At 35.0% G+C, this 18,708-nt stretch overlaps 1 protein-coding gene across 1 annotated transcript in view; it reads right to left on the reverse strand.

Moving 5' to 3' along the window:
- Positions 1-18,708, reverse strand: part of LOC128994296 (nucleosome-remodeling factor subunit NURF301) — a 164,464-nt gene that overhangs the window by 89,259 nt on the left and 56,497 nt on the right. The window contains exons 18-21 of the mRNA XM_054418767.1: positions 16,436-16,633; positions 11,688-11,834; positions 10,467-10,626; positions 882-1,017 (exon numbers count right to left, since the gene is read on the reverse strand). Coding sequence (XP_054274742.1) covers positions 882-1,017; positions 10,467-10,626; positions 11,688-11,834; positions 16,436-16,633 — 641 coding nt within the window. The remainder of the gene's footprint in view (positions 1-881; positions 1,018-10,466; positions 10,627-11,687; positions 11,835-16,435; positions 16,634-18,708) is intronic.

Consider the following 18,708-nt stretch of genomic DNA (forward strand, 5'->3'; position numbering starts at 1 on the left):
TTAAATTCCCTAACCCATTTCTGAGCTTTACCCTCACTTTATCTCATTAGGGCCTTAAACTTCAGTCATCTGGCGATGAATGTCTGCTGCCGATATGCATCTTGGAGTCAAAATACATATTAGTGACCTTATCTTGCATGTAGCAAGAAATTCAATAATTTAAAAAAAATTTCCAAAACACAGCTAAGTGTAAACGTCATTTAGAGAGCTGCAAATTGCACCGTTCTGTTCACAAATTGCCAGTAAGTTTGGCAAGGATCCTCGTTGCGGTGTACGCACAAACTGCCTTACTAAAAAAAAACTACCCTCTTGGCTTAGTACAAAATAAATACATAATTATGCTGAATTTGATTAAAATATATCAAACTATGTACATTGTTTTTGAATCATAGACCAGCAAACTATTCAAGTTTACTCTTTTACTTTTATATGAATGTGATACTCAATCTTAAATAGAATAAGTAGTAAGCTTGTAGTTTGCTTATTAATGGATACATTTTAGAAAAAATTGGAAAATGTATTAATTACATAACAAGCTATTACATTTCAACATGTTCACTAACAAAAAACGTTATAACCTTTCCTGTAAATCTAGGCACTGATTAATGTTATTTACTAGCGAATAAATTTCACATGTTTAAGGAAACATTTGAGTAAAATGTAGTGGTGAGCAACAAAGCTTGATTTATTAGTCATGCTATGCAAGGTTGAGTAATTGAGATACCAAGTCAATAAATCCCAAAACTGATAAAATATCCGTTTCGCTATGTGGAAATTCATTTTCTTAAAGGTTTTCTGCGGCAGTGGTGTTTAGATCATAATGGAAAACTATAATTCTCGTACAGATTAAAATCATCCTTAGCTACAGTTGGCCCACTCACTTTTCTCCGAACTGTTTGATCTCCCACAGTTCCAGCTTATTCTCGTCCACCCAAGACTCAGACACTTGGGGCTCAGTGCTTTGAGGTGTCTCTTCACGCTTCCTCTTGCGCAGGCCAAGTCTAATAGAGGTTACTTCTGAGCGACCAACAGACATAAAGAAAACAACAAATTAAAATTATGTCAAGTGCCAATGATAACAACATTTTTAAACTAGACTTTCTAAGGTAAATAATATTCAATCCGACAACAAATCTTAAAATAAGGTTTCATCCCTGAAGCCAGCGGTTCTCAAACTATGGGTTGCAACCCAGCAGAGGGATCGCGGGAGCATTTGCGTGGGTCACGGGAAGAGATCAAACATTGGACATTATTTCCAGCACGGATCAAAAAGTGGAGGAAATCAGGTTATTTTTTACTGCTAGAACAGTTAGTTGTTTGTGCACAAAATTTCACCTGGGATTGATCTTGAATTATTACTTTACAAAGGTCAGTATATTAAAATATATTCAGTGCATTTACATTTTAACAGATATATTAATATTTTCTTGCGTGTTTAGGGCAAGAAAATACTGTTAATACTGGTCGCCTTACTATCAGCTAAGCCTTATTTCCTACCTTCGTTTCGTCCACATACGGGAAGAATGAGCGTGCACATAGTTATAATTGATTAACTATATAACATGCTCATAATAGTTCAGCATAAATAATCGGGTTTTTATAACTATTTTATGATTTAGAGAGATAGAAACTACAAAATAAAAATATGAAAATAATGCTCGTGCCCCTATTTTTATAAGTAATTGACACTAAATTAAGTATCTAAAATAGCCAATTTCTAAATATTATGGCAAAAAAGAAAATACAAACTTTAGTATGATTAACATAATTTTTGGGATAACTTTAAGTCATAAATTTGATAAAGGAATAGAAGCAAAATTACTCACTAGGTCTATTACAATGACTTAGTTTCCATAACAGATAGCCTTCAAAACATTGCTGCGAACACATCAAACCGACAAGTTAGTCATTATTTAGGCCTATTATTTTGTACACCTGAATACGTAGTCTAATAGACTAATAGATAAAAATAAATTTTCAAAAAGAAAATATAGTAGCAAACGACAACAAAACATAACACGGCAACCAAAACATCGTCTTTTTCTCAAAACATCTGGAAACTAAAGTCGGAATATAATGTGACATTGCCTATCCATATACATTTTGTTAAAGGAGGGGGAAGAACCGGAACCAAAATCAGGGATCCGGTATCGGAACCGAAAAAATATGGAACCTACCCAACCCTATATAAAATCCAATGTCCGTCGTTTTTTGTCCTTTATACTTTACTGAAGCGGCCATCCGATTGTGATGAAACTTTTGGAAGTTGTTCTATAGGCTGTGTCCGGGGATGTTTGTGTGAAATAAAATTTTGAAAACTCCATCAGGGCCCTGTCCCAAAGATCTGTTTGTGGAAACAGTAGAAACATTAAATTTTTTTTACATGTAATAAATTATATCTTTATGTTTTATTTACGACAAACTGCTTTACATACGTATTATAAGGTCTTCAAGTAAAGATGTATTTTTTTTATACAAAAAGGTACCAGTACCCTAATTGTGCATAAAAAAAATTTTAGATGGGAAACATTTACTCTAATTTTTAACCAATTGTGTAACAATATTTTAAATCGTTTTTATTAGCTTGCTTTCTTGTCCGATACAAATTTTGCAATCAATTTTATACTATGTTCCCGATGAGCTAGAGACTTGAAACTTGAAACATAGCTCACAAATGGATGAGAATGCAATATTATATCATTTAATTTTCATATTTCCCTTGGGCTACGCCCCATGGGCTTGTTTTTATTAACTCGCTTTCTTGCAAAGTTTGATACTTCCCGATGAGCTTAGAGACTTGTAACTTAAAACATAGCTCACAAATGGATGAAAATGCAATATTATATCATTTAATTTTCATATTTCCCTTGGGCTACGCCCCATGGGCTTCCAAATTTTCCATGTTTACATTTTGAAAGAATGTAAATATATCAATTAATTTTTAATTCAGCTGTATATACTAAAATTTGACAGTTCGAAGAGCAGAAGTTAAGAGGTACAGGTGATTATTTATAAAGATTATTTATACAAACAAACATTTCAAAATAAAGATAAACAATCTGATTGCAGATGCTGTATAAAGGTGTTTGTTAATAATGTCATTTGTTATTTAATTAGTATTCTATAAAGTAAACAATAAATTAAATAGATTGATATATTTATAGTTAGTAGGTAGGCCATACACTCAATCTAATACATAATTATATGAAAAGAAACTCAAATAAACCTTAGATTTCCTACATGCCTCTGCATGGTGTCTACTAAACCTGGTTTGAAAAATTGAAGGAGTTTTCCAGGAGAATTCAAGACGAATTCCTGAATTTTAAGAGCTACTATCGCAACCCGCTCAACTAATCGCAACCCGCTAACAAAAATTATCATTATTATTATTTGAAACAAAACTTTTCCAAAGATTAATATTTTAAACAACATAATAAAAAAGTATAACTGGTAGATAAGGAGACACCAGTTTTCATCTCCCGCGATCGTGGGAATACCACTGAGCATATCTTGCAGTCTCGTCAACACCGGCAACCGATCGCGGTTTTTTTTGCTAAAACAGGTTCGCATATTTTATCATTTCAGCGACACCGGTAATCGTTTCCCGCGATCGCTGCAACACCCGTGAGCTAACTTTGCGGTTTCGGCGACACCGATAATCGTCTCCCACGATCGCGTCAAACCCCGTCGGCATATCTCGCCGTTTCGGCGACACCGATAATCGTCTCCCGCGATCGCGGCAATACCCGTCGTCATATCTCGCGGTTTCGGCAACACCAATAATCGTCTCCCACGATCGCAGGAACACCCGTCGTCATATCTTGCGGTTTAGGCGACACCGATAATCGTCTACCGCGAGCGCGGCAATACCCGTGAGCATATCTTGCGGTTTCTGCAACACCGATAATCGTCTCCTGCGATCGCGGCAATACCCGTGAGGATATCTTGCGGTTTCGGCGACACCGATAATCGTTTCCCGCGATCACGGCAATACCCGTGCGCATATCTTGAGGTTTGGGCAACACCGATAATCGTTTCTTGCGGTCGCGGCAATACCCGTGAGGCAAACTTGTGGTTTCACCGATACCGATAATCGTCTACCGCGATCGCGGCAATACCCGTGAGCATCCTGCGGTTTCGGCGACACCGTTAATCGTCTCCCGCAATCGCGGCAACAAAAGCGGTAGTGTTTCGGTTAGCCGACGATTCCGATAAACGGGCTCCGGATTCCCGGAGGTTTGGGTGGATTCCTGGAGTTTTCCAGGATATTTCAAGGTAAGTTAAAATTCCCGGAGGTTTCCCGGTTTTCCCGAATTTCCCGGAGAGTAGACACCATGCTCTGTCTTAATCTGATATAGATGCTTGAAATACATTTAACATCCACACACATTAAAAACTAAAAAGTAGATAATAATTTATAAATAAAAAACGTTTTTTAAACATAACGTTATTAAACGCACTAAAAAGTAGAAAATAAATTATAAATATGTGGAGAGTATAAATATTTGTAAGATTTAAAATGAAAAACGTTGGATGCATGCAATTGATAATAATACATTAGTTCAATAGGTTGACAAGATAATTTCACAAAACTGGTAAATTATTTCCAACCAACACAATGTCTAGTTTTTTAAATTTTTAAAAACATATAAAAGCATTCAGTACGAAGACAGTGTAGTTTTGCCAGCTGTTCACAGCAGACGACAATGAAAAACTGGAGGTTATGATGAAGCAATGGCAACGGGCATCTTTTTTTTATCAGCTTCAAAACTAGTTATAAGATGGATACAACTCTTGCAAAGTTTTTTTTCTTAAACTAAAATTTGGATTATCACAGAGTAAGATTATTGTCTTTTCATTTACAAAGTTAACATCCACAATGTCTTTTCATTTACAAAGTTAACATCCACAATATCAATCATATCAATCATTAGTTTATCTCAGACTCAATCCAATTTTCTTAGTATATTTTAAAGCTCTTCCAAAGAATCAAAAGACCCAGGCCTAGACCTAATTATTTAGGAGGGCCTATATATAAATTGATTAGGTTAAAATGAGGGTAGCAAAATCACTATCTAGTTCATAAGATTTAGATTGCATAAAGTACCTTCAGCACAATCAAAAATACAGGAAACTAAAAAACATTTAAGCCTTAAACAGCCACATCTAACAATATAAGACAAGATACAGAACATGCAATGACATAATTTGAGACCAAGTAGGCTTGCATAACGAAAAAAATATGCAAACAACAACAACTATCAACAACTATGCTTGTGGTTTCGTCAATAGAAAGATAAAATATCTATAACAAATATTTTAACATATAAAATAAGATTGTAGATTAGTTACAAGTTTAATATGTAGCCGTAAACAGTTTTATGACAGTAGGCAATGGCCAGCGGCAAATTGAATATTCACGAAAATACTGACTGAGTTAGAGATAACATTTAACAGTCATCATAAAACTATTATTTTTATGATAAAACAGAATTGGGGAAAGTCGTAAAGAAATAAAATTGATAAAACTCAACAGTTCTTGGAAGTACTTGAATACAACAATTATTGCCCCGTGATAAAATGTTAATGGATTTTGGACTGCTAATGGGGTTTTTATTGCATCATCACCTTAGTAATAAATTATGAAGATCGTAAACAAACATCTGATAAGACTTTTATGTGCTCAATAGTAAACTGAAAGTAATTTATTATTATAATAATGCTGTACCGAACCAATGACGGTAATTAAGCTTGTACCGTACCGACTTTTTTTCGGTGCACCGCAGACCCCTACTTCTTTTCTTAAACAGCACAACCAGATGCTTTATGACCTAAATATAATGTTTGTGCAGTGTTGTATTTTGATGTAAAATGCAAATCATGGCATTAATTTTAATTTGAATGTCAATACAAAATATTTGTGATTTATTTTATTTTATCAAATTATATTTTTGATGATTCATAGTTTCTACACAGGAAAAAAATCTGAAGTCAAACTGGGCAAAGGATTCCCAAAATACCACTTTGTATCATTGTCCTGCTATTAGAATCCCTGGCTAAGCCAGCCCTCTAAAGAAGTAGTGCAAATCTGAATATAACTTGCATATAACTTGGTTGCACCCTCCCCTTCCCCCTCGCCATACTCCACTCGCTAGTTATAAATCATAAGTTGTAAAAGAATAAAAGTGATTAATCTTTCTATGAGCTATTTTTCTACTGACTCAACGAGTTCTCAAGTACTTGACTTGCCTGCAACAATTATTGTCATGATAAAATATTAATGGTTTTTGGAGTGCTAATTAGGGGTCTGCGGGTCAGACTTTTTTGGTTCGGGTCGGGTCGGGTCGGGCCGATAATTTTGGTCCTCGGGTTTCGGGCCAAAATCGGGTCGGGCCAAAAATTATTAATTACCAGATTTTTTTTTTTTTTTTTTACTCCTATCTGTGTTTATAATTACTTAAAAATAACATATGAAAAACGATTGTATTTATGTATATTATTTCATGTTCATAACTTATTTACAGCTTAGGAGTTGCCTCAACTGCAAGAAAGAAGAAAATAATTTTTTTTATCAAGCCATTCTTTCCCATTTTCATAACTGTTGAAATATCTAAACAGCTATATTACAACAAGTTTGTAATGGAACTTAATATAAAAGGATCATAAACAAATCAATTAACCTTATCTCAAGTTTAGGGCCTGTGGACTGGCTTAAAGACTGCAAGCAAGAAGAAAATAAAAATTCTATGTTTCCACCATGCAATATGAATCATTCATTCCCTGCCTCCTAACCTCCTAAGTATAAAAACCTCACACTTACAATAGCATTATTAGTTACATCATCATAAATAAAGAATTATTTATTATTGGCATTACTAGGCCTACAGGTTTACATAGGAATTATTTTTTATAGGGCCTAAAATAGTAATAGACTAAGCAACATGACAAGTGGAGAACTCATTGAAGAAAAGATTGTGTGTAAACTAATTCACTTTAAAAACTCTAAAACAATAAATAACACACATACATTGTTTATGGTATAGTTAGTTATAGTAAAGACTGTAAAAATTGCATATATCATGTCATACACAGTTATAGACCTACGGTATTGCAAGAGATTAAAATCCTAAAACAACTGATTTTAGCTAATAAATGAAAAGAATTAAAAATCCATAAACTCAAGTCAAACAATATCACAATTATTAGGTACCTGAAAAGGAACTCTTAATATATAGAAAATTATATTAAATCAAGAGAAAAGAAAGTTAAATGCTAATTTGGCAACATAAGCAGACAGCGGAGACATTATAGTGTCCTAATTAGCAACACAACTCAATGTTTTTATACTGTAAGATGTTTTTGAAACTGTAGGGTCTTTTTCTCGGAAGGAAGGGGGAAGGGTAGTAGAATGTAAACAAAAAACCATGAATCACTCTCACAGCCGGGCCCGGGGACACTCAAGGTTACAGACCCTCCCCCTCCCCTCCCCGCCCCTCTTACACAACCAGAGCCAGGCCCGGGGACACTCAAGGTCATAGACCCTCCCCCTCCCCCACTCCTATTACACCAGACGATTGTTCCAATTGCTGACAAAATGCAAGTAACGAAACAAGGAAGTAGAGACAAAAAGATATATTTTCTTTATTCAAAAATATAAAACTGTTACAGATAATTTCCAAAGAAATTAATTCATGGTAGTTTGTGTCTTGTAAATATTGTATTGGATCTTAGAAATATCTTTTTTGAAACTCAATCTAACTTAAGAAAAAAATAATTTTACTGATAAAAACTTTCATAAAATTATAAAATATTTAGGCCTAACCTCTTTGTAGACTTGCTGATACTTGATACTTAAAAAAAAATTAAATGGTGACCATACAATGCCGAACCAGACGATCAGAAGTGTTTTGTTTTGTTACTGAATGACAAAAAGGACACAGGAAAATAAAAGAACAAGATACAGATCTGTACACTATATCAGATATTTCTTTTGTTTATAATTTATAATGTAAATAAAATACTAAAATATATTTTAAACTAGGTATGGAATAAACAATAAATAATTAAACTGGTACCTCTGGATAAATAGTCTTTCTTTTGACTTCGTTTTCTTTGCACTGTTGCGTCACGGCTTTTGTTTTGTCAGTAGACGACTGGCTCTGGCTAGTGACAGTACGGCATTTGCTCTGTTGTGTCTTTGTTCTTAAACGTGAGCAAACTTAATATTTAATTATAATTTTAACGTTTTAATTCCTCTGTAATAATATATATAAGAGTGTTTCTTTGAAAATTACTTATTATAACTTTGAAAATAATATTTTTTTTTTTGGCCCGACCCGATCTTGGCCCGAAAAAATCTCTGACCCGACCCGGTCTCTCGGGCCTTCCGCTGGCCCGACCCGACCCGAAAAAATCGGGGACCCGCAGACCCCTAGTGCTAATGGGGTTTTTATTGCACCATTACCGTAGTAATAAAATTATGAAAATCCCAAAGAAACCTCTGATAAACCTTTTTATGTGCTCCTAACCAACGACAGTGAATTTAAAGTAATTAATTGTTATAGGCTGTACTGAACCGAAATTGTACCGAGTAAAATACTGTACCGAACCGACGATGGTAATTAGGCGAGAACCTTACCGTACCGACTTTATCTGTGCACCGCAGACCCCTATCAATCACGCATTATTTGGACTGAAATTTGGTATGATGATATCCCACATTCCCGAATAACATATACAGTAGACATATTCTTATCTCAAAAATCCTTTCGGACTCTGCCCCAGTGGCTGTCTAGTTTCCCATGTTACCCTTATGAGTATTCATATTTAAAAGGAATTAAAGAATTTTTACAGCAGTTTCAAATACAAAATACCAAAATTGGTTATATGATATTCAGGGCTGTGCGAATAGTTCGAAAAACGAATCGAATCCGAATCTTTTTAGAGATTCGATTCGGATTCGAGGACGAATCTACTGTTTCTAACTGGATTCGGAATCGATATTCGAATTTACTGGTAAGAGATCCAGGTTCGGATTCGATATTCGAATTTCTTGGAAATAGATCCGAGTTGGGATTCGATATTCAAATTTACTAGATTCTGATTGAATATAATTTTCAATATAATTTTTTAGACACTAAAAAACTACTTGTGCACTCCGATTTGCTGTTGACTGGTTCATGTTAGGAACCTGACCAACTTGGTGTTAGGCTTTAGGCACATTAGTGTAGGTCGCATCGCATTAAAACCCTATCTTGGCTATCAGTAAACTTAACCTCACAGTGTTAGTTGTTACTTGTAATAGTAATGCAGATATAGGCTTGTTTGGAGGATTAACACCGAGGTGTATAATAGGCTGGGCCTATGTTTTAGACTACACAAATTGGTAGTCCATCACTTTTAGCGAGTAACTTAGGCCTAGGTGGTAGGCCTAACTAATGCCCAATTTTTTAGTTTCAAAACTTCAAATAGGTAGGCCTAAATTTTATAACTTTTTTATTTGGCCCATTTCAAGAATTTTTTTAAGCCCTAAGTTATTTCAGCCCCAGAAAATGTGGTCTAAAAATGTGAAAATTGGTACTGCTGACTTTCCTCGGATTCGGATTTGACTCTGAACAGGTTTAAATATTCGGATTCGATAACAGCTTTAAATTTCAGATTCGGATTCGATCCGGGTTCGATAATGGCTGTAAATTTGAGATTCGGATTCGACCCAGATTCGACTCGGGATTAATTAAAATATTCGGATTCGATAAAATCTGTACAGCTATGATTCGGATTCGGATTCGAACCAAAATTTCTGGATTCGCACAGCCCTGATGATATTCAATAGCATTAAAAAGTTATAAGGTTTACCAACAGGGTGCAGCACTATAAATTTATATTGCATTTATGACAACAGCTAATTTTAACCAAGGAGCTACAAGCAGCTGTGATACACAATGAGAACTATCAAAGTAGGATTGTTTACAGTTATGTTTATGTTTTTAATTTATAAATAATTTTTGATATTGTGCAAATATTTGATGATTTACTTTTTATAGTGCAGTGGTAGAACATTATGGTGGATGTGTTGTTATACTATAGCATACCGTAAATTAAAAGAACCAAATTTTCTCAAACCGTGTCTTCTCCCATTGCAAATGCAAATCACAAGTAGTATAACTGCAATAAGCAGTTTGTACTTATACGTCAACCCCGTATGAAGGACGGATACTCTGTTGGTACTATTTATTTTTAACAAGTGGGTTGAAAGAAAAAATCCAAGATGAAGATGGGCTGCCGGACCAAAAAGTTGGCGGAACCGCTGTCATAAGCAGTAGATAATTTTATGACTAAGTTTACAGAACAATTTTTCTAATGAACAGCAACAATAGAAAATGTAGGCCTATATCAAGGTCACAAGAAAAGCTAAGTAAAGCAACTTATTCACAAACTTAAAGAGTTTACGGTTTAATGTTACATACCTCGGACAGTTTTAGGCAGCTCTAGTGGAATGACAACCCTTCGCACCAAATATTGGGTTCGGTCACAAAACTCGCCCAAATGACGAGACCTGAGAATTTCTGTAGACATGATCTCTGTGTCTGTTGTCACTTGGTTCTTGCCGTCATTTGGTGGTTTGACCTAGAAATATAAATTGTAACTTATTAATTGGGTAAGAGTGACAATAACCTAGAAAAACAATTATTATAGGGATGTGTAGAATTGATCGCCAAAAGTCTAACTGACATGTCTACAAAGATCACTAGATATAAAAATTCCCGCTTTTGCTGTGATTGTGCATGATGATGATGACGTTTCTGTGACCGCAGGAGATGAAGACGATCATGTCCACACGGCAGCAGGAGATGTTCATAAAATTGCAGCTAATGCAAATGACGATATTTCCATTACTGCAGGGGAAATTCTAGATTTTGCCGTGACCGTGAGAGACAACAAGGATGTACACGCGACCACAAAAAATGGTCATAACTTTGCTGCAATGACAAGAGACAATGATGCACAACTACAAAAGAGATTGGACAATGAGGACCATGAGAGATGTTTATGATTTTGCCAATGAATGATGATAATGGTTTTGTTACCTCGGAATATTATCAGATTTTCGCCGTGATCGTGGGAGATAATGATACCCAAATGACCGGAGATGTCCAGAATTTTGCTGCAATTGCGGAAGACAATGATAATATCCATTTGACCACGGGAGATATTCAATATTTTACTATTATTGCGGAAGATGCTCTTAATGTTTCCGAGATTGAAGAAGATATTAAAGGTTTCTCAATAATCGCAGAAGATGATGATGACACTTCCGTGTGAGATATCATGACACTCGAGTTGGCTTGATCGAACATTTTAGGCTGGCACACTTCTAGTTATAATGACATTTTCAGGTATCGGTATTGAGAACTGATCAATTTTGGTATCAACACATTGCTAAGAAATAACAGATTAAGATCAATATTGTGGGTTTGTATATTACTTTTGTGTGACCATCTAGCTTTTTTAGAATATTCTAATAACAATTTGTAATTAGCAAACCTATTTCCTACTAAAACACTACAGAGAAGACCCCCGATCGCTGATTTGCATTCTGGTCTTGACACACAAAAACAGATTTCCAACATTTTTAGTTATTTCTTAATACTATCAGTTTGTAAACCTTGGTAGTATAATTTCATCACCTGCATGTCATCCCACCGCAGACATGCCCACAGTATCCTGAGCTGTAGGGCAGCAGCAGCAATAGTTTTGAAGTTGACAGTTCGGTACAGCCAACATGTCTTGAATATTGGACGGGAGCACGGGTACGGCCAACACTGGTGGTTTGACTGTAACATAATTATAACGCTAAAGAGCACTCTAAAGAAATAGGTATTATGACTGTTTTGAACTTATACATTCATCAAATAGCCCTTTATATTAAACTAGCCGCTATAACTGTGCCTTGCAACGGGGTCAAGTTGCAGAAGAGACAATTTTGGTTCCTTGAAAATAATGGCAAGCAGCTTGAGAACGCTAAAGAGAAAAATTATTATGTTCCCTAGATCTGCTGTATGTAGACTTTTATTAATTTACTATTAGTATTAACTGGCTACATAAACATAACTGTGAAAAAATCCATCCATTCCATATATCACAGCTTTTTATTTCTGCTTGTTACAAATTAGCTGTGTAGTCATAAATTTAAACCAGTGATGGTCGGATCCGGATATCGGACTACTGGATCCGCCGGATCCGAGCTAGAACCGGCACCGGATCGGATCCAAAAAATTCCGGATCTTCCGGGCTGGATCCGGTTTTGATTATCCGATTTTCCCGATTTTTTTACTAACAAAAAGGTTAGTTTTGTTTTTGTATCCATGTACAAAACAGATTTTTTGCAGATTTGTTTACTAACACAAAACTGTGTGTATCCATGTACAAGAACGATTTTGTCTCGATTTTGTTTACTAACACAAAAACTGTCTGTATCCAAATACAAGACCGATTTTTTACGAACACAAAGCTGTCTTTATGTACAAGACTATCTTTGACTGTGTAAAAGAAGACTAATGTCAATGTCACAGTACTGTATATTGCCGACGTCAACAATCTCTATGGTTAGCAAAAATCACAGTACTGTATATTGCCGACGTCAACAATCTCTATGGTTAGGCAATGTCACAGTACTGTATATTACGACGTCAATAATCTCTATGGTTAGTCAATGTCACAGTACTGTAAATTACGACGTCAACAATCTCTATGGTTAGGCAATGTCACAGTACTGTATATTACGACGTCAATAATCTCTATGGTTAGTCAATGTCACAGTACTGTAAATTACGACGTCAACTATCTCTATGGTTAGGCAATGTCACAGTACTGTATATTGCCGACGTCAACAATCTCTATGGTTAGTCAATATCACAGTACTGTATATTGCCGACGACAACAATCTCTATGGTTAGTCAATGTCACAGTACTGTATATTGCCGACGTCAACAATCTCTATGGTTAGTCAATGTCACAGTACTGTATATTACGATGTCAATAATCTCTATGGTTAGTCAATGTCACAGTACTGTATATTGCCGACGTAAACAATCTCTAGCTAGCGTTAGTGAATGTCACAGTACTGTATATTGCCGACGTCAACAATCTCTATGGTTAGGCAATGTCACAGTACTGTATATTGCCAACGTCAACAATCTCTATGGTTAGGCAATGTCACAGTACTGTATATTGCCAACGTCAACAATCTCTATGGTACAGTTAATTACGTTTTTTTAACCCGCCCTTATGACAGTGTGTATCTGGATCCGGACATTTTTCAAGATCCGGATCCGGATCCGGTACCGACATTTTCTTGGATCCGCCCATCACTAATTTAAACAAATAATAGAGCTGCATCCTGTTGGTAAGCCTATTGACTTTTTCATGCTTTTGAAGATCACAGAATCATATTGTTTCGTTGAATCAGCTGTTAAGATTCCTTTAAATATAAGTACTATATATGTTAATTGGGAATGTAGCTATCATCATACCAAATTTCAGCACAATCCGACCAGTAGTTAACATGCATGATTGAACTTCAAACAAACCAACAAACACACAAATTTTCAGATTTATAATATTAGTAAGATAATTTAAAACAAAGTTAAAAACACAACACGCCAAAACATTCCAAATGAAATATTGGAGAAGAATTAAAATAACTCAATCTTGATTTTTTTTATTGATTTTTCAAACCATATATAAAAGAAAAACCTCGGTCTTTTTTGCTTGAAAGCTGACATCAGCATCTGACCTCGAATGAACTAAGCAATTGTTTCTGAACATTCTCTTCGCGTTCGTTATGTTCTTACAATCGTACTGTTTTTGAATGTGAAATATTTTTGATATTGAAAATGTAATGGTATTTGTTGAATCATTATTCATGATTTCCAAAAATTCATGGTCCAATAGAAAATTCATGCATAATCCATTCCTTTTTTCATGGTCAGAAGAATTCATGCATAATTCAAGCTTTTCAAGGTTTTCATGGCTGGTGGCATTTCCATTGATAGTTTTTTTCAGCAAAGAAAAATGGCCCAATTACTTCTTCTCTGGGCAGGCTGCATCAAACACTTATTTTGGGCGAGTCACTTTCATTTTTCAAAAGTTTCATGAGGACACTGGAGCTCCCCAAATTCTTACGTTGTGCCTATTAACACTTAACCACCGATGTGAAATGTGGCTTAATCTAAAAAAAAAAAACTACTTCATTAAAAAATTATTCATTTTCTGCCATTTGGTTCACATACATGTCGTGAAGCTTGCTCTTTTTATCAAATCTGTTGTTTTTATTTTTTGAAGAAGTTGAATTTTGTAGGCATGAAGATGGAGTCTTTTGTGTAAAACTTTGTGAAGAGTACTTGTAGGTATTCCTAATTCAAGACTACGGCGAGGGAGGGATTTCTTTGGACTTTTAACACAAGATAGTCTGATGTCTTCAACTGTCTGGTTGGATACTGGTGGTCTACCAGGCCTACTTTGCTTTTTAACTGACCCAGTGTTTATGAATTGCTTACTCCAACGATTAATGTTGTTTTTATGAGACGGAGCTTTATTGAATGTTCTTTGAAATGCCCGTTGCACTAAAGTCCCTGACTTTAACTCACTTAATAACAATACACACTTAGCTTTTTCCTGATCTGGAAACATGTTGGTAAAAAAAACTCAACTTATTGAATAAGAAGTGTTTTGAATAGCACAACAATCAAAAAAACTATTTTAACTAATGTGAACAAAACTGTTTGAGCTACTGACAATAGACAATAGACAATTAATCTTTATTTACACATTCATCAAGAATAGTAGTAGCGTCAATTTAAATTTTTTTCTAAATATGTGGTTGAGGTGTTGTTTAGTCAAAGATCTGTTGATAGCATTCTTTTAAAGAGTAAAAAGGTCGATTAATGAGCCATTGATGCAAAGCTGGTTTGAGGTCATCTTCTGTCTTGCTTCTTAGATCTGGAGGTAGCCTGTTGTAGATTTTCATTCCTGCGTATGAAGGTTTCTTTTCAAACTGTGCCGTGCGATGTTGTGGAAGGTTGTACTGCATGGTGTTTCTCAGGTTGTGTTGGTGCATTTCGCCACGCCTTGTAAGGTTATTTCTTACTGCAAATAACACAACTTCCTGGATGTAGAGTGCTACAAGGGTGAGTACTTTGAGTGACCTGAATGCTTCCCTGCAGCTCTCGAGTCTGTGGAGTCCTGCAGTTATTCGGACTGCCTTTTTTTGTTTTGTGAGAACTCTTTGCATGTTAGTGGCAGAGGTTCCACCCCATGCTACAAGTCCATATCTAATGTGCGACTCGAAAAGTGCAAAGTATACTACTTTTGTTATGATGTCATCTGTTGCGTTTTTTTATATGTTTAAGAGCATAGATGCTTGAACTTAATTTTGTACATATATTGTCCACATGAGGGGTCCAGGTTAAATTCTTGTCGAGTGTGATGCCCAAAAACTTAGCTTCATCTTCCACTTCTACATCTGGAAGTTGTGGCACTTCATGAGATTTACGGCCAAAAGCTATTTGAGTTATTTTAGACATGTTTACTGCGAGATCATTGTTGTAGCAGTATTGGTAGGCCATACTGAGTGACACATAGGATTTTACTTCTAGATTTTCAGCTAGTGGTTCATTAAACACTAAGGTTGTGTCATCAGCATACATAAGAGTAAGGCAGGCGTCTCCTATTTGTTGTGGCAAATCGTTGGTAAAAAGAATAAATAGTACCAAACCCATAACAGACCCTTGGGGAACTCCTCGATTTATTGGTTTGCTTTTCTTATTTGGCTGTTATCTCTGTGCCTTAGTTCTACAAACTGACTCCAGCCTGTAAGGTACTGGATACAGGGATACCAACAGAAGTTATTTAATTTGTCTTATAACAGTTTTACAGAACAGTTTTTACAGGATGTTAAAACCGCACCATTATTTTATAGAAACCCTGTATATATATATATATCTCAAATAATGAAAGGTTGCCAAAATTAAACTCTTTTCATAAGTATTTGACAAGTATTTGGTAGTGAATTGGCAACAGACGTAATTTATCGGTTTACAGGAAAATCCCATCTTATAGTGGTGTTCAATATTTCAATACCTTACCCGACAATATAAAAAATATAACTGATTTTATTTATTAAAAAAATGTTTGAAATTATTTCTTCCTAACAGACCTTTGTATAAATTAGATGATTTTTTCTAGCTTCCTGAATTTTAATGTACCGGTATTGATTAACATTTTCTCTATAAAGTAGTATTGAGTTTAATATAGTTGTTTTAGCTGTAACAATAACTTGACACCATTCTGTATATAATGAGCAATATGAATGAAGTAGTTTTGATTAAATGATTGATATTTAATAACAAGTGAGTCTTTATAGTATAATCTGTACCTTTGCTAAGTGGTTGTAGCCTCCAACTGGTAGGCGGCCTGCATGGCGAGCTAGTTTGCGTAGCTCATGCTGAGGTAAAATCAACAGATTCTTTTTCTTGCTACGAGTGTGAAATGTTGAACACTGTGGATATTTCACTTGCTGCCGTTTCTTTCTTTTGCAATCAGCCAACGACAGTGTTACTTTCTTAAGATAAACCTACAACATGATACAAACTAGTTTTAGTCAATACTAAATAATACCCACAGCGCAGTAAACCTGCAGACTAAGCAAATTTTAATTAGTCTGGATGGATTTTCAGTAAAATATTTCCACAAAGAAGTCATTTTTATACTCCATTTAAATAACATTAGATTTAAAGAGTGTAATTAGTTTAAATGCTATGGGGAAGGGAAAAAGCGTGTTTGGATCAAATGTTAATTGCCATTGTATGAAATAAATAAATTTGCAAAATTTTATAAAAATCTATCCATAAACAAGCAAACTACAGTAGAACCTCGCTAATCCGACCTCTGATGGTCTGACTCCTCGCTTGGTCCGACTGTGCCGCCAACACAATAGGCTTCCGCTAACATAACCTCATTGTCCAAGAAAAATACCCAGAAAACTTTATAAATTGTGTTTTTTAGTCTAATGTGTTGAAATTTGTTGTGTATTTAACCATGTCTGCCCATTATTAATATTAAGTAGGCTCCCACATTATTGCTTTTGGGAAATCACAGTTCATTTGACAAAAACAAAATGGAAGCAAAACAAAGGAATGCCGATAAAAGCTTCAAGGTCAATCAAGGACAAATCAAGGACAATCGTCTGCTCTTCGTAGGCCTAAATATACAATACATCTGTCTGCTGTGCGCTTGCTTTGTCACAACATTTTGTAATTGGGTATTTAGTAATCATGACAACTTTAGTAGCCTGTGATTGCGTGTTTAGTAACCATGGCAACTTGTTGAATGGGTGGATAAAGAGAAACAAAGAGAAAGAATAAGTGATGTTTTTATGTCATTGTTATCTTTATCGGTGTATTTTACGAGTAGGCTACTATTATTTTATACTTTTTTTTATGCGTTATCTAAGGTTTTTATCTACCTTCTTCTGTCCTGAAACAGTGTATCAGTAGCCTATGACTAGCAGTAGCTTACTAGACTTTCTAATGTTCTGTTCTTTATTTTGCTGTACAATGTTTGGCAATTAGTTTTTTGAGTAAAAGTTTGAAAAGCTGTGATTTTAAACGTTACAGTTTTTATTACTGAACCAAGGGTAATGACATAGCATAATTATCATGACTGCGCAATAGCCTACTAATTGTATTTTTATGATGTAATATGTAAATTGTTACATTAACGTCCATTAAGTTTATGAGTTGGAAATAACTGTTTTATGCCATGTTGGATTAACCGTGGTTATTAGTTACCGTGGTCTGTTCAAAATACAGTTTTACTACATTTTTATGTCAATAAATGCGTTCCTCTGATAATCCGACCTTTTTGCTGTTCCGACCATGCTCCCAGTCCCGTAGGTGACGGAATAGCGAGGTTCTACTGTACAACAGTTCATTTTGTCCCCATTTTAAGAATGATATGGGAATTTGATAATGTACTTTTTTTAATTTTCTCTGTAAACTTTAATAGTAAACAATGTTTCAGCAAACAAAATTGTTTGTTATTAAGCTCTGCAAAAATTAAAAATTGCTGCAAAAATTAGGCACTTCCAATTTTTAAGGTAAGAACAAAACAATACTTGAACAACTTTAAGCCCCAAGCCCCATAGCAAAAGTAATCACAAGAGGAATTTTTAATAATTAAATGTTATGGTTGGAAAAATATTACTCTATCAACACACACCTATATTTAAAAATTTGTTCCAATTGCATATTCAAAATGTTATCATATAAAATTATAGTTGATATATTTTAATCTAGTAAAAGACTTAGGCCTACTGCCCCTATTATTAAGACCGACATCTAAACTGTTTACAAAAAACTAGTGATGGTCGGATTCGGATATCGAACTACCGGATCCACCGGATCTGAGCTAGAACCGACGCCTGATCGGATCCACAAAAAAATCATATCTTGGGCTGGATCTGGCTTTGATGGATCCAATTTTTACACAAAATGTTATTTATAAAGTGCAATTCATAGGAAAAGGTGTTTCGTCATACTGATGCATTTTAAAATCAAATTAATAGTTAGAATAATTAAAAAATAAACTCCATATACAAGACTATCCATGTTGATGTACAAGACTATCAGTGTCCATGTACAAGACTAT

This window comes from Macrosteles quadrilineatus, unplaced genomic scaffold (assembly GCF_028750875.1).
Source record: "Macrosteles quadrilineatus isolate MER2022 unplaced genomic scaffold, UCM_ALF_1.0 Scaffold_1__1_contigs__length_201487025, whole genome shotgun sequence".
In the NCBI taxonomy this organism is placed as follows: domain Eukaryota; kingdom Metazoa; phylum Arthropoda; class Insecta; order Hemiptera; family Cicadellidae; genus Macrosteles; species Macrosteles quadrilineatus.